Source organism: Mustelus asterias, chromosome 24, assembly GCF_964213995.1.
Source record: "Mustelus asterias chromosome 24, sMusAst1.hap1.1, whole genome shotgun sequence".
Taxonomy (NCBI): domain Eukaryota; kingdom Metazoa; phylum Chordata; class Chondrichthyes; order Carcharhiniformes; family Triakidae; genus Mustelus; species Mustelus asterias.
The window spans coordinates 23199166-23214985 of NC_135824.1; the positions used below are offsets into that span (position 1 = coordinate 23199166).

Sequence of the window (15820 nt, forward strand, 5' to 3'; positions counted from 1 at the left end):
AAATTGCCACATTAAATAATGTGGTGAAAAAAGTCCAAGTTGCTGAATACTTTTTCCCACACCCCCATTGTTTTCTTCTAAGGTATTGAATCCAAGGTAGCGTACATTGCAGCTTTTGAGCATAAATGTTACCAATTTTTTTGTGTTTCTATTGGCTTGATGCACGTTTATCGATGGATTTGACGTGAAAGGGGAATGAGGCTTTGCAATTTAGAATTTTTATGTGAATAAGATGGGTGGACCAGATGTTACAACAAATGTTAGCGTTTCACTACTCATTAGTTATCATACAAGGATAGTGCACTGACACAGATATCATGTTGGTGTGTCTCCTATGATTTGAGGTCAGCAATCGGGTCATACACCAAAATGCTTTTTACTGGTTGCAAGATTGCAACATGTCCTATGCCTAATTTTCAATAAATGTCACTGTCTTGTCATAGTGGCAGGTAAGTATCCAAAATCACAATAAATGCGGGTGCTTTGATTTTACTCTGAAGTTTAAAAAAAAATCATTTTGTGGCTAAATGCAAGTCTAGCCACATCATCAAATTTCTGTTGCTTAACTTCAAGGACCTGCAAGGTCCGAGGTAGATTTTCTTTCTTGACTTGCACAGATTTTGGTGGCCCAACCTTTCCTGCTCACTGAACTACTTTTTACACTGAAGTGAAATCAAAAACGACCTAAAAACACTTTGATTCTTACCTCTTTGCAGTCAGCTGTTGACAAACTAAACCTTCAAAAAATCACGTTAATTTGTGGTCATAGGATTTAAGAAAAACAAGTATATTGATGTATGTAATATATTTCATTGAAGTTTTTAAAGTATTTTCACTAATGTACAACTGATAAAATCTAAGTGGGCTATCACCTATCTCATTGTGGCCTTTTACTATCTACTTTGTTTTGCAGGTTTCATACTGTTCCAAGTAAAAAACATTTTTTGATGTTCAGAGAATTTTCAAACAAATTGAGGTAGGAAATTCAATATAATTTGAGTATAAATGTATCGCCGAGAAAATTATACTAATGGTACCTATCAATTTGCCACATTTAAAGAATGGCAGTATATTTCTTATATGTGAAGCTTGTGTAAAGCCTCATCATCAGGGTGTTTCAGTGAGCTGATAGGTGATGACAAAAGTGATGAGACCTCTGCATAAAAATTAGCTATCGCCCAATTTGAAAGAAAAACATTAAGTGAATTAAGTTCATGTTAAATAGGGTCGTAAGTGGGTGAACGCTGTACTGGTGTCACAGTGAATAGCAAATCTTAATAGATTGGATTTGATATTGTCCACTGATTGCTGCTATGTAAAGGTCACAGCATTTCTTCTATTAAAGCACAGCTGATTTAGTTTAGTTATTGCTTCTGTTTTATGCAGAAGCAAACAAGTGGCAAAGTAGTTAGCAGAGGTTGGGAAATGTTCAATCGATTTCACTTCCATCTATGGCTGAGCATGGTTAACTTCCATTTAGTTATCGAATATTGCAGCCGCCTTTGACATGTTCTTTGCAAAAATATACCTTTTGCTTCCAAACTGTTACACATGCACGGCTGAAGTATAGTCACTTCCCACTCCGTCCCACTCTCCACAGCATCCCAGCAAGGTGATTTGTTCTCAATTTTGACGACAACAGAAGAGTTATTAGCACAAAACAGACCTCTTTTTGTGCCAAGCAAAATAGCCACTACATTCAAAATCGGTCCAAAATATTTGCAGAGTATTAGTGGTGCATTTCAGTATTTAACTTCTGTTTGTGGAATTCCCTTGCCAAACCTTTTTGTTGCTTGAAACTCTGAAGTGCAGTTGTTCCACTTTTTTTTTATTCATTCAAGGGATGTGGGCATCATTGGCTAGGCCAGAATTTATTACCCATCCCTAATTGCCCCTGAGAAGGTGGTGGTGAACTACCTTTTTGAACTGCTAATTCATGTAATGTAGGGACCCCACAGTGCTGTTGGGGTGAAGGTTGTATTCTCTCAGTCACAAATGATGCTGAACATTGTGAAATCATCAATGAACATCCCCATTTCTGACCTTATGATGGAAGGAAAATCATTGTTGAAGCAGCTGGAGATGTTTGAGTCTTGGAGACTACCCCATGGATCCCTTACAGTGATGTTTTGGATCTGAGGTGACTGACTTCCCACAATCTCAGCCATCTTCCTTTGTTCTAGGTATGGGCTCCTTGATGCCACAAGGTGAAATGTGGCCTTGATGTCAAGGGCAGTGACTTTCCCCTCCCCTCTGGTGTTCTGCTCTGTTGTCCATGTTTGAACCAAAGTGTAATGAAGTCAGGAGCTCATACAAGACCTACATGGGCAACATTGCTGGGTAGATCCCAGTGTTGTAGCTGTACTGGAACAACTTGGCAAGTGTGTGGTAAGTTCTGGAACACACGTCTTCAGTACTACTACCAGAATATTGTCAGGGCCCGTAGCCTTTTCAGTATCCAGTGCCATCAGCACTTGCTATCACATGAAATCAATCAAATTTACTGAAGACTGGCATCTGTGATGCTGGGGATCTCTGGAGGAAGCAAAGATGGATTATCCACTTGGCAGTTCTGGCTGAGCATTGCAGGAAATGCTTCAGCCTTTTATGTACTGATGTGCTGAGCTTCCCAGTCTTTGAGGATGGGAATATTTGTGGACCACCCTCCTCCAGTGAGTTATTTCAGTTGTCCACCACAATTCAGGACTAGATGTACCAGGGCTGCAGAACTTGGGTCTGATCCGTTGTTTGTGGAATTGGTTAGTGCTGTCCATCACTTGCTGCTTGTGCTATTTGCTGTATTGTAGCTTCACCAGATTGACACTTAATTTTAGGTATGCCTGGTGCTGCTGTTTGCAGGCTCTGCTGCACTCTTCTTTGAACCAGGGTTGACCCCCTGGTTTGATGGCAATGGTAGAGTGGGGGAGAGGCTGGGCCATGAGATTACTGAGGTTACTGCGCCTGATTGTTGCCCAGTCTTGAGTTGCTAGATAAGTTTGAAATATATCTGAGCAGGGTGGTAGTGCCACACTACATGATGGAGGGTTTCCTCAATGCAAAGATGGGACTTTGTCACCACAGAGACTGTGCGGGAGTCATTTCCACTGATAATGTCATGGATAATTGCATCTGTGGCAAATGTGTTGATGTGGATGACGTCAGTTCTGTTTTTCCCTCTTGTTGGTTCCCTCACCACCTGCTGCAGACCCAGTCTAGCAGCTGTATCCTTTAGAAGTCCACCAGCTGGGTCAGTAGGGGAACTACTAAGTTACTCTTGGTGATAGACACTGACGTTCCCCACCCAGCGTACATTTTGCACCCATGCCAACCTTGGTGCTTCTTCTGAGTGGTGTTCAACACTGGTTCATCAGTTGGCAGGGGGTCAATACATGGTAATCATCAGAAGGTTTTCTTGCTCATGTTTGACCTGAAGCCATGAGACCATGGGTTTGGTAATAGATTGTTTAGGACTCCCAGGGCAACTCCCTCCTTGTCTGGGATGGTGATGGCACTGCTTGGGATATTGTTTGCAAGATATGATTCTGTGTATGTGACTGTTAGTCTGTGAGACAGTTCTCCCAATTTTGGCACAAGTCATCAGTCCATGAGGACTTTGCAGGGTTGACAGCACTGAGTTATTGTTTCCGGTGCCTTGGTCAATGCTGGGTGGTCCATCCAGTTTTATTGAAGATTTTTTAATTGTTTGATACAACTGAGAGGTTTGCTAGGCCATTCAAGACACTCAGAATTATTACGGTATAAAAGATGGTTATTTTGCCCATCCCGCCTGTACTGACTTGGCATAGAACATCATGACCTGATGCCATTACCCTGTCTTTTCCATCTGATGTCATCTAGAATGCCTAGATTAAACCTGCCTCCACCGCACTTGCAGGCAATTCATACCAGATCCACACCATTCACTTGAGTTTTTTTCCACTTCACGTTTGTTTATTTTGCAAACCACTTTCAATCTGTGCCCTATCATTCCCTATTCTTTTATGAGCAGGAACAGTTTAGCACTATCTATTCTGTCCAGCCCCCTCATGATTTTGAACATCTCTATCATATCTCCTCTTAGTTTTTTTCTCCAAGAAAAACAGTCTCAACCTCTCCAATCTATTCTCATAACTGAAGTGTCTCATTGCTGGAACCACTCAGTGTGGAGTTTGCACGTTCTCTCTCCCCATGTCTGCGTGGGTTTCCTCCTACAGTCCAAAGATATGCAGGGTAGGTGGATTGGCCATGCTAAATTGCCTCTTGGTGTCGAACGATGTGTAAGTTAGGTGGAATAGCCATGGTAAATGCACGGGGTTACAGAGATAGTGGGCGCGGAAGAGTTGGTGCAGATTTGATAGGGCCAAGTGGTCTCCTTCTGCACTGCAGAGATTCTATGATTCTAATAAGGAATACCTGTCACAGAATTATTGTTTTCACTGAGTATTGTACTTTGTTGTGGCAGAGATATCAAACTGGTGTGTGCTGATTGTCCATTTGAAGTTGATGTTACTGGCTCAGATGCCATGGCAAAACATCTTGTTCGAAACCAAAACCATGGCTGTCTTATTATTTCAAAGTCTGGTGGTAAGTGAAAAAAAAAATTGCTGATTTTTTTTGTATGAAGAGCTGTTTTTATCATCAGTATCTGTTTTCTAAAAACCAAATGCTTAGAGTTAAGTTCAATACTTTTCGGGCCAACTTTCCTGTTCAGTTTACTTTGGGGGCAGGGTGTGGTGAGGTGTTTTCATGGCCATGGATGTGTTGAGATAGAATTTGCCATTGTGCAATAATGGCAACCCATTAACCTCAATGTTACTGCAGCTTCAACTATGTATGCTAGTCTAGTGCTTTCACAACATTAAGGTCATTAACTTTCATAAGCCAATGTCCATGTTACGTCCTTGGCCTTTTGCTTTTAAACAAACAGTCAAGAAGTGCAACAGAATTATACGGGGGGTGACAATTTGTGTCGCTGGTGTTTATTTGTAACTAAGTAATGGTGACAGGAGTTCTGTAAATAAATGTGCATTCCTTTTTGAAAGTTTTTTTAAATACTTTTCCAATTCAATCAAATCAAATCCAATTCAGAGTCTCAACAAGTTGAAACATTTCAGATCCAGGCTGACAAGACAGGGCGAGCGACCAAACCACCCTGTCCTGGGCCTGATCTACATGAGCCAAGCTGATTGGAGAAGGGGGAGGTTCCTTCTCCAAGACTTGAGCTCATTTGCATCTTAGCCAAAAGGCCGAGATGCCGCTTTAAAAAATTGCTTCATATGAAACATGAAGCTTCAGTGTAACCTAATGACCTCAACCAAGTGCGGCCGACCATGGGCTGCCGACCATACTACACTTGATCTTAGCCAAAAGGTTAAGCCTGTTGAAAGTTTTGTTCCTGATACTGAGGGCCTGTCTTCATCGTGTTCGTGTTTATCTTTTGTTATGATGATTCCTTTCATAGTTCTGAATGGCAGCTGTGATTCTGCTACTTCACTCTTCACAGTTGAAATAAAATCTCACCCTCCAATCCTCAGTGAAACATCAAATATTCTTTCATTAGAATAAAATGTGTATAATTATTTATGTAATCCCTAGTAGGCCTTTATGATTTGTGTTTCCTTTGACTTTGAAAAACAAATCTAGTGTTAGAATTGCACACTTGCAGTACTTTTGTGCTGATCATGCTAATAGTTGCCTACTGATGCTTCATTTTCCAATTTTATCTAACTGTCTGCTGAAGGCCATTTTTTGTGCTGGCATATGGTCCTCCAGTAGTCCACGGATATCCTATTTAAATGACTGTCCAGTTTGCATATCACTAGACAATGAGTGTTAGCAAGATTTTTACCTTTGGGTTTGCATTTGAGCTCAATCACTTGCGTCACGCACACAATTGCCACAAGGGTCACTAGATATCAGCAACCCAGAACCCTGCCTTTCTTCCCCTTTGCCGAAGCTGGGGACAGTGATTTAAGTCTGCCTCAAACAATCAGCGAGGACTGGAAAATGTAATGTTGGCATGGTTCAAGATCATGGCATGTTGTGTGTTTACTCATTAGCCTAACACGGAACTCCAAGTAAATAGTACTTAGTTAATTTTATCTTAATTTTAAATTTTTGTCATTTTTTCCTAGCTGAGTCTTCCAGGAGAGTTAGAATAAAAAGCTGATTGTGAATACTGTTTCAACTAGAAAGGGAGGAGTCAAAAGAGGGTGGAAATAGAGACTGAAAATACAAATAAGGAAAAAGACATGGGAGATACTGAAAAATACAGTCCATCATGAATGAAACAAAAATTGAGTAAAATGGTTAATATACTGAGTTATGACGACAGAAGAATGAGGGGGAGATCTTATGGAAACATAATGAAAGGAATAGATAAGATAGAAGCAGGGAGGTTGTTTCCACTGGCAGGTGAAACAAGAACTAGGGGGCATGGCCTCAAAATAAGGGGGAGCAGATTTAGGACTGAGTTGAGGAGGAACTTCTTCACCCAAAGGGTTGTGAATCTGTGGAATTCCCTGCCCAGTGAAGCAGTTGAGGCTACCTCATTGTATGTTTTTAAGGCAAGGATAGATACATTTTTGATCAGTAAAGGAATTAAGGGTTATGGTGAGCGGGCGGGTAAGTGGAGCTGAGTCCACGAAAAGATCAGCCATGATCTTATTGAATGGCGGAGCAGGCTCGAGGGGCCAAGGGCCAACTCTGGCTCCTCTTTCTTATCGTCTTCTGATGAATTGTTGAATTTGACCAACCTTATTCAATAGCAAATCAATTCTTAACAGGATGAAGATATGTTTTTTATACTTCTGATTCTTTTTCTTACAGCTTCCCCTGTTGTTGACGATGTGTTAAAGTAAGTATGCTATTTATTCAATATTCTTTGACATCTTCATTGTGAAGTTGCATTTTAATGAGTTGGGATATTCTGTTCCTTTATCTCTGTTTATAGCTATAGCTTTTGAAGAATATATAAGCAATTGAAATCTTTCTGTATAATTTATTTTTCCCCCATTCTTTTTAACTATTTGGAACTATTATTTTTGTATATTTGAATGTAAGTGTAGTTTTTAGATTTGTAACAATGAACTAGTTATCAGAATTAAATACTTCGTCTTTTCCACCATGTTGAACAAAATTATCCAACTTAAAGTCTAGCTGGAGACCCGTCTGCAAGTACTTTGTAACTAGCTGCTCAAAGTGCATGAATGCGATGTGGATTCCTACCTATGACTCATTATACAGTAATTATATTTCGCAAACAACAAACATTTGCTTCCTTGATCATTGTTGTTTCACAGTTCATTTTGAATATTTGTGTCATCACAGTTGCATATCTAACATTCACAAGCTGTCTCATGGAATATGTATAAGTATGTTAAAATGGTATTTTGTTTCTAATTGGAAGGAACGGGACTTCCTTTTACTAGATGGAAGTTTTTTGTAGAGTTGATGTACTGGATTGTATACCAATGATTTATATCAACCGCATAACCATTGTAAGGTGTAATCTAATTTGATCACACCGATTGTATTCGCTTTAAGAAATTTCAGGAATTATTCAACATAGTTCATTTTATTTATATACTACTCCCCTGTGATTTTTATATAAAATGTTCATCAATGTCCACCTTGTAGCAGCTTTCTTTTAAGTGAGTGAAGCATTCCCCTGCCAGAAGCTTTGCACTTCCAGGTATCCATTTGTTCCCAGAGCAACCCCAGTGACCTTTGTGATGGGCCAACAAGTCATACCTGAGCGTGAAGAGTTAATATCAGCCGACTGCACAGTTCATTTCTTTTCAGATACATTAAAAGAAGCTGTAGAAATAATTATATTTATGCAGTGAATCATCGGCGAGAGTGGTGGGGGTTGCGACATTTGCAGAAAAATTAAAGTTGTACCATCTGTTCTGAGCCTCGTATTTGTCTGAGAATCAACATTACTCACAAAATTATTTTCCCAGTTGGGCACTCCTGTGAAAAGTGCAAAAATATTTTTCTTCTTGGTATAAGTAGCTCCAAAGTACTTGACTAATTTTAATGGTTGTCTTTAATTTCATGCTGCTAAGCTGTAGTTGTAATTTATTATTTGATACAGATGAGTTAGTGTTTTTTCCCTAAAAGTTATAAAAATACAAGCGAAGAAATTATCCTTCTGTAGTGTGTCTATCTTTCATTTGGAATAAACTCCATGCTCAAGCAGATTTTGGTCTATTCCTTCACTGTTTATCACAGTTGGACAAATGTACCAACCCTCTCACTCACAATCTCCCCGTCTAAGGATTGTGCCAGTAATTCCTCAGCCCTTTCCTGGTTCCTCAGAGTGGAGACAAACTGATAGATGCAGGAATAGTTGAGCAACAATAATCATTGAGAAAATACCTGTATTTATACTTGAAGGGTACTTGGTATAAATGGAGGTTTTTACTTCCGATTGTGGATATTGGGAAGCCCTAGTCCTTCACTGCTGGGGAAACAATCCACAACCAGATAATCTGTGAAGAGGGAAAGATAAATGACCTGGAAAGAAGGATGAGTGACAAGAAAATAATACATTAATTCCATTTGGTCGATCCTTTCAGCCTAATGGTGGGCACAGTAGAATCTTTTACTCAAGTTATTGTCTTGCTATAATACAATGCACAACTGAAAATTTAACTTTAGAAATTGGCTAATGTTGACAGCTCCAGTGTACCTTAACTGGCAATTTTAAGCATATTAAATACAGACATCCGCTTTGTAAAGATTTAAGTTATAACTCTTCCACAGCATATTCCACAGATTTGTTGGATATCACGTGAGTCTTTGAGGGGACCAACCAGATAACATTTCAAACAAAATCAAGAGTGTTTTGTCCAGGTGGTTAAGAAGTTTTATCGTTGCTCTTCAGTTGTTTATTTTACAATGTTACCTGATGTGAATTTTTAAAATAAAGGATTTAAACAACAATTTATATTTGTATAGCACTTTTAACTTAATAAAATGCCTGAAAGCAAGGAGAATTTATGGAGGACTGCAGTCATTGTGCAGTTTGATTAGGTTTGTGGCCTTTATTGCATATATGAGTGTTCCAGAAGTTGTACTGGAGCATGGCTTTCATTCTTGGGCTAAAACTTCAGCTAATCATCCATCTGTTGTGATATGAGAGCTTAAGGCACTTTTGATATCCCCTTCCCTCTTTAGATGGAGTATTTTTCATTTTCATAGAAATCATAGAAAACTTACAGTGCAAAAGGAGGCCACGTAGCCCATCGAGTCTGCACCAATAACAATCCCACCCAGGCCCTATCCCCGTCATCCCACATATTAATCCCGCTAACCTACACATCCCCGGGACACTAAGGAGCAATTTTGCATGGCCAACCTGCACATCTTTGGAGTGTGGGAGGAAACCGGAGCACCCAGAAGAAACCCACACAGACAGGGAGAATGTGCAAACTCCAAACGGTGACCCGAAACTGGAATTGAACTTGGGTCCCTGGTGCTGTGCTAACCACTGTGCAGATATGGGGAGAATGTGCAGACTCCGCACAGACAGTGACCCAAGCTGGGAATTGAACCTAGGTTTGTGGAGCTGTGAGGAAGCAGTGCTAACCACTGTGCCACCGTTTTCTAGAGGATTTGTACCTGCACCTGGATGGACACCTTACTCAGAGACTGAAGCTAATTTTTTTTGGGCAGCGATAGCCTGACCAGTTGTTCACTTTTTTCAGTGTATTATTGAACCATCTTAAAGTCATTGAATTGTAACACTGAATATTTTATTTAAGGTTTATCTGTGCAAGCAGGTGACCTAATGCCAAATTCAAGTAAGAGAACCATGCTTTTGGCTTTAACAATTTTCTTTTATCATTTTTTAAAAAAAGAAAAAATATAAAGTCAAACATTCAGGTTGGTCTTCTCTAATATTTGGCAATGCACATTGATCCTTTACCTGCACACCCTAATTCTGGCCTCTTGGATATCTTCAGTTTTGATCTTCACGCTGACAGCTCCAGTATCTGTGCCTGGAACTCGCTGAACGGGGAGAGAGTGGAAGCAGATACGATAGTGACTTTTAAGGGGCGTCTGGACAAGTTCATGAATAGGATGGGAATAGAGGGATATGGACCCCGGAAGGGTAGGGGGTTTTAGTTCAGTCGGGCAACATGGTCGGTGCAGGCTTGGAGGGCCAAAGAGCCTGTTCCCGTGCTGTAATTTTCTTTGTTGTTCTTTGTTCATATTTGGCAGTCAGCTGCCAAGGCCAAAGTCCTGTGATTCCCTCCCAAAACATTCTATCTCTTTTAAGACATGCCTTAAAACCTCATGTCCTAATATCTCATGTGGCACAGCATCAAATTTTACTTTATAGAACTCCTGTGAAGTGCCTTAGAGTATTTTATTGTGCTATACAAATGCAACTTGTTGCAGAAAGCAAGTTGTAAATGTTAGATAAGCTTAGCTGAACAATGCACTATTGCTTTAGATTTTAAAGGGGCAAAGATAAATCTTTATTGAAATGTGTTAAAAATTTGTCACTTAGGCCATGGTAATGCATAATGTTGAAGCAATGACAAGCTGTAATACATGGGTATTCCATTCTCTCGGTATTTAACGTTTAGGAACACTGTGCTAATGATTAAATACATTTGGGGATTCTAATTCCCTGACCTGAAAGTGGTTTGAAAGTATCATTTGTTTTGTTTTGATTTTGTTTTACTTCATTATTTTGCTGATATTAATGATTTGTACTACTAATTACCGTTAGGTGTATGATGATGATCTTCCTGGTAATAAAACAACGTTTTATAACAACAGATGTGGTTTGCGTAATTTTAAAATTTTATTGTACAGCTTTGTGCCATTAATCAGGCCCATTTAAAGTAGTTAATGGGAATGGATTTGAAGTAGTATCAATAGGACTCCTGTTTGCTGTAAATGTAACAAAATCATTAATGAAAGTGAACTTTATTCATCCATAGAGATGGCTCAAAATAAATTACAGAGCTAGGGTTGGTTAGAACTATATTTCTTAGACCAGACATCCGACTAGAAAACCAATTTGTTGTTAAATTAGTGATCCATGCATAATGTTGGAATGGACATTGCCTAAGTAGTCGTCTCGTAGATAAAATCAATGTATCTATTTATTCTGCTTAATGTAACATGTTGTGACGGAAAAGGACCACAGTTTAAGCTCACAGGGTCATGAATCATGTAATAAATGATTAACTAGCTTTCATATTATATTAGTGCTCTTCTTCAGTGGATAAAAATTGACACTAGTGAAGCCATGCTACGTAAAAGCAATCACCAGCCGTTCTTTGACATATGAGTAGCCGTTCATAGAATGTATTCCTGTTGAAGTAAGTGCTGACCATTTTGCTGCAGAAAATTAGTGTGCAATACTCGCCTGTTGAATCAATATACAGGAAATCTGTTGGTTTCATTGTTAGCTACTCTGTAATCTGACTGTTCGTGTCTCGGATGTATAGTTATAGTGAATTATTTGTTGATAAACAGCAGCATAACATGTATTAGCATAAATGATCAACCGTTTGGAACAGTGAAAATGTTAAATCAAAAACCGATTAATACTTAGTCACATTTCATTTCTAATGCTTTCAACAATCTCGGCCTTTTTAAGTAAGTTTGCTTTGCAGATCACCTGAGAACTTAATAGAAACAATGGTGACTGTTAATATTATAGAAACACTAAAACGGGTAAACCAAATAAGCATTAACAAAATCTTAAAATACAAGTTGATGTTTTTTTGTACGTACATTAAGCTATTAATATTAAAGATATTGCACATAAACTTGCAGTCTATTGCAAAATGTTTAGTAATATTGCCAAGCAAGTTTCAGTATTTTATGATTTCTTAAATTGAGCAAAATAAATTCAGAGCCTCATGAACAGATTGTGTATTACTGGTTTATTTTGCTTTTTCCTTTACTCAGATGATGGTATCCAGCTTTGTTGGATTGTACAGTTAGATGAGGCCTTGAAACGTTTGAATTATAAATTACTAATCCTATGATTTGGTAAAATTCACTGCTTGATGGCAAGGAGGAAGCAACTTGTGGAATGTGGGAACTGGGGAAATGACTTGGTTTCATTTCCTGAGAATTATAAGGAACAAGTTGCTGGATTTTCATGGGGTTATTTCGGGCAACAGATGGAGGTGGACTAAACTGTTCTGGTCTGATACCTCTGTGACTAGTTATTGGTTTCACGCTAATCCATCCACTTTTTTTTCCCCTCCAACTTTTGTGTTCAATTTGACACGCTCAAGACTCCCAGATCATCTGGCCCAACCATGGCTGTAGGCAGCAAATTTAGAATTTTGCACGCTTCTTTCAGTGCTGCCCAGTGGGTCCCTAAAAATGCAATGTCTAGGTACATAGAGATGCACTCACTTGGAAAAGTTTGAACTTCACTATTTATTGTAGCTCATTTTTTAACAATTCGGTGTATTTTTAATTTTTAAAAATCCAGGAAAATTGTGACATTTTGATTACTGCATAGAGTAACCATAACATTACTTCCTAAAAATATAATCTAAACAGTTCTCCTTTACTTCATGAAGACTGTCATTACCAGTCCATGACATTGTCTCCCTATACCCACCTGTCAGTTTACAGAAGCATTCTCAAGCTTTAATAGCTTCCAACTATAATTCAGAGCTACACTTTCCTTCCAGTCCTCCTGTTGGATCATAGAGGCTTTTCCCACCACATTTCTGGCTCTCCGATAGATGTACTTTTGAACTGCCCCCTGTCCCAAATTCAAAAAAACAATTGTTCTGTTGCTGCCGCCTCACCCACATCATAAAAGTTGCTCTGCTTGATGCATTTCTCGACACTGGTTTTGGCTGCAGCTCCTGTGCGGTTTGGCTGTCTGATTCTGCAGATGAGCTAAAATTCTTGAGCTGTCGCAAGAGCAGGCATTCTTTCTTGCAGATCTTCCAAATCTGGTCCAGGAAATAAGCAGTAGCAACATGCAGGAAAATGTGGTTTTCACGCCTCTTGAATTCCAGAATGAAGCCTGCAAAATTCAGTGCAAGCCAAAAGCTCAAAGGGCATTTCCAAGTGAAAGAACCTTACCTTGTCTCCCCTCGTTATGAATAAAACAAATGGCTGAAGTTAGCTTCATATCAGTAAGCATAGCATTAATTTTCTAACTAATGGGCTTTGAAAACATTTGAACTTGGAATGGAACAAAGCAATGCAACCACTGACCAGAGGAGAACACTGCGAGGAGATAATACTTTTATAAAGTTGAATTGCCTAATTGCAAGCATTGAAACTCAGTTTAAACACTGACCATGCCCTATCTCAAAAGACCTTATGCTCTTGTCTCACAATTGATTTGCCAATCCAGGATATCAAAATACATGTGTTGGTGCATATTGTGCACACCTGCCTATGTCAGGAACTTTGAATGCGGAAAGATTTAGTTAACTACCCAAAACTTAAAAACCATGATCCAATATGAAGAATGCTTTTTGGTGTCCTGGTTCATTTCTAGGGACTACTTTGAAAGGAAGGCGGATCTATAGCGCAGGAATCTTGAATTCGAGGAGAATAGAAAATCTTGTTACAGAATATTGAGGAAGAATGCAATTTTTTTTCCTAGATACTGTATTGCAAGAAGGAAGACTGCCATATGTGCTCTGCAACATCTGATTCAGGAATGTAATTGTATGCAATAGATCTAAAGATTAGCAATGCGGATTGCATCTAAGTCATACTGTCTATAAGGAGAGTACCATATATTTCAATTCCATGGGATATTTATTCAACAATGGATTGGACTTTTAAGGGCCACCCGTGGTTTGATTAAGTGATCATTGTACATGTCAGATTAGTTTTCTATAAATCAAAATGAAGAACTATTCTAGGAAGAAATGTTGCTTTGGGGGAGCATTGAATGGTACATCAAGGTGAGTGGAATTTGATTTGTTGAACTTGTCATCCAAGAACCGACATCACGTTTTTCCTTCGAGAAACTAGTGAAAAGGCCATCATCATTCTTTCATTGTGAAAAATTGTCTTTTATGGACCAGCAAACTCAGGAAAACAAGTTGTCTTGGACTGCAAGTTTTGCATTCTGTTGGGTGCTATCTTTTTCCTTATTCTGTATTTACAACATAAATGTGGAGACAGGTTAATTATTTGATTCTGGAACTGCATGTGTCATAAACTGGTTTATTATCTAAGACTTCTCGCTACACATTTCTGAACAGTCGCACCATTTGCAGCCTCAACACTCTGTATTATCCCTTACAAGATGAACATGTTTTATTCCTTCATTTCTGTCAGTGTCTCTCCTGAACCCATTGATTGATTTAAAGTAAAGATGCCATAGTCCCAGATGATCAGACTGGTGGTGATTTAACCTGAAAATCACAACACTTCAGGCAAGGGGCAAGGTTAAGAAGGCTGGCCTTCATGAATAGTCTTAGCCGGTATGGGAATTGAACCCATGGTGTTGGCATCACTTTGCATCGCTAACCAGCTGTCCAACTAACTGAGCTAAACTGACTACAAGGCATTAGGCACACTCATTCCTCCTCCTGGGTCAGCATTCATAGATGCGGTTTACAATTCAGTGCAAGGCAGGTAAGATGAAGTGAGATGTGGGGGAAAGTATTACTGCACACCTGCACATGTTTACTTCAAACAAGAGTCTTTGGATTCCAGTCAAGAGTTGAAATCCCTGCTGATTTTTTTTTTTATATCCACAACTTGTGTTCTTTTTTCAGCCTATGTATAAGATAATTATTTTTCCAGCCTAGTAAATGTGCGGCAGACCCAAATTTAAGCCAATTCCTGTTGTACAAAAACCATTCTTTGTTTGTTCCATCTAGTTTAACGATGGAGTGCATACTTTAAAATGTGCAATCTAGTATTAAAATAACACTTGTTTAGAATATAGGTATACATCAGTTGGTGCTGCAAACAAGTACTAGCTAGTTTATCTTTGCACTGGATTGAGAATGAGGTATGATCAGTTTTTCAGAATGGGTGAGGGTACTTATCACAGTAATACTAAAAGCTATGGCGCTCATCTGATGGCTCAGTTGCTAAATGCATTCTTAAGTATGGAATTGAACGATATTGACCAAAAAAATCCCACGTTTGAGCCCTTGTTTCTGTGGGGTTACCAATGCTGCTAAGGTGGGGAACAGGGACTCTATTGTGCTAAGGATGGATGGGAGTTGGGGAAGCTTGGGAAAGGGAGACAATTAGGCTTGCAAGCCCTGATCATAATCCTGATCACAAACAGGTGAGGTCCCAGAGGATTGGAGGATAGCCAATGTGGTCCCGTTATTTAAGAAGGGTAGGAAGGATAACCCGGGTAATTATAGGCCGGTGAGCTTGACGTCCGTGGTGGGGAAGTTGTTGGAGAAGATTCTTAAAGATAGGATGTATGCGCATTTAGAAAGGAATAAACTCATTAACGATAGTCAACATGGTTTTGTGAGAGGGAGGTCATGCCTCACTAACCTGGTGGTGTTTTTTGAAGAAGTGACCAAAATGGTTGACGAAGGAAGGGCCGTGGATGTTGTCTATATGGACTTTAGTAAAGCGTTTGACAAAGTCCCTCATGGTAGGCTAGTGAAAAAGGTTGGATCCCATGGGATAAAGGGGGAGGTGGCTAGATGGGTGGAGAACTGGCTTGGTCATAGAAGACAGAGGGTGGTAGTGGAAGGGTCTTTTTCCGGCTGGAGGCCTGTGACTAGTGGTGTACCGCAAGGCTCTGTATTGGGACCTCTGCTGTTTGTGATTTATATAAATGATCTGGAAGAAGGAGTAACTGGGGTGATCAGTAAGT

At 39.3% G+C, this 15820-nt stretch overlaps 1 protein-coding gene across 10 annotated transcripts in view; it reads left to right on the plus strand.

Annotated features, from left to right (window-relative positions):
* Positions 1-15820, plus strand: part of LOC144511276 (zinc finger protein 280D-like) — a 112728-nt gene that overhangs the window by 84770 nt on the left and 12138 nt on the right. For 8 of the 10 annotated variants that reach the window (XM_078241434.1, XM_078241435.1, XM_078241442.1 and 5 more), the window contains 3 exons: positions 914-976; positions 4463-4584; positions 6829-6856. In XM_078241434.1, coding sequence (XP_078097560.1) covers positions 914-976; positions 4463-4584; positions 6829-6856 — 213 coding nt within the window. The remainder of the gene's footprint in view (positions 1-913; positions 977-4462; positions 4585-6828; positions 6857-15820) is intronic. The other 2 variants (XM_078241436.1, XM_078241438.1) reach the window with 1 other exon arrangement.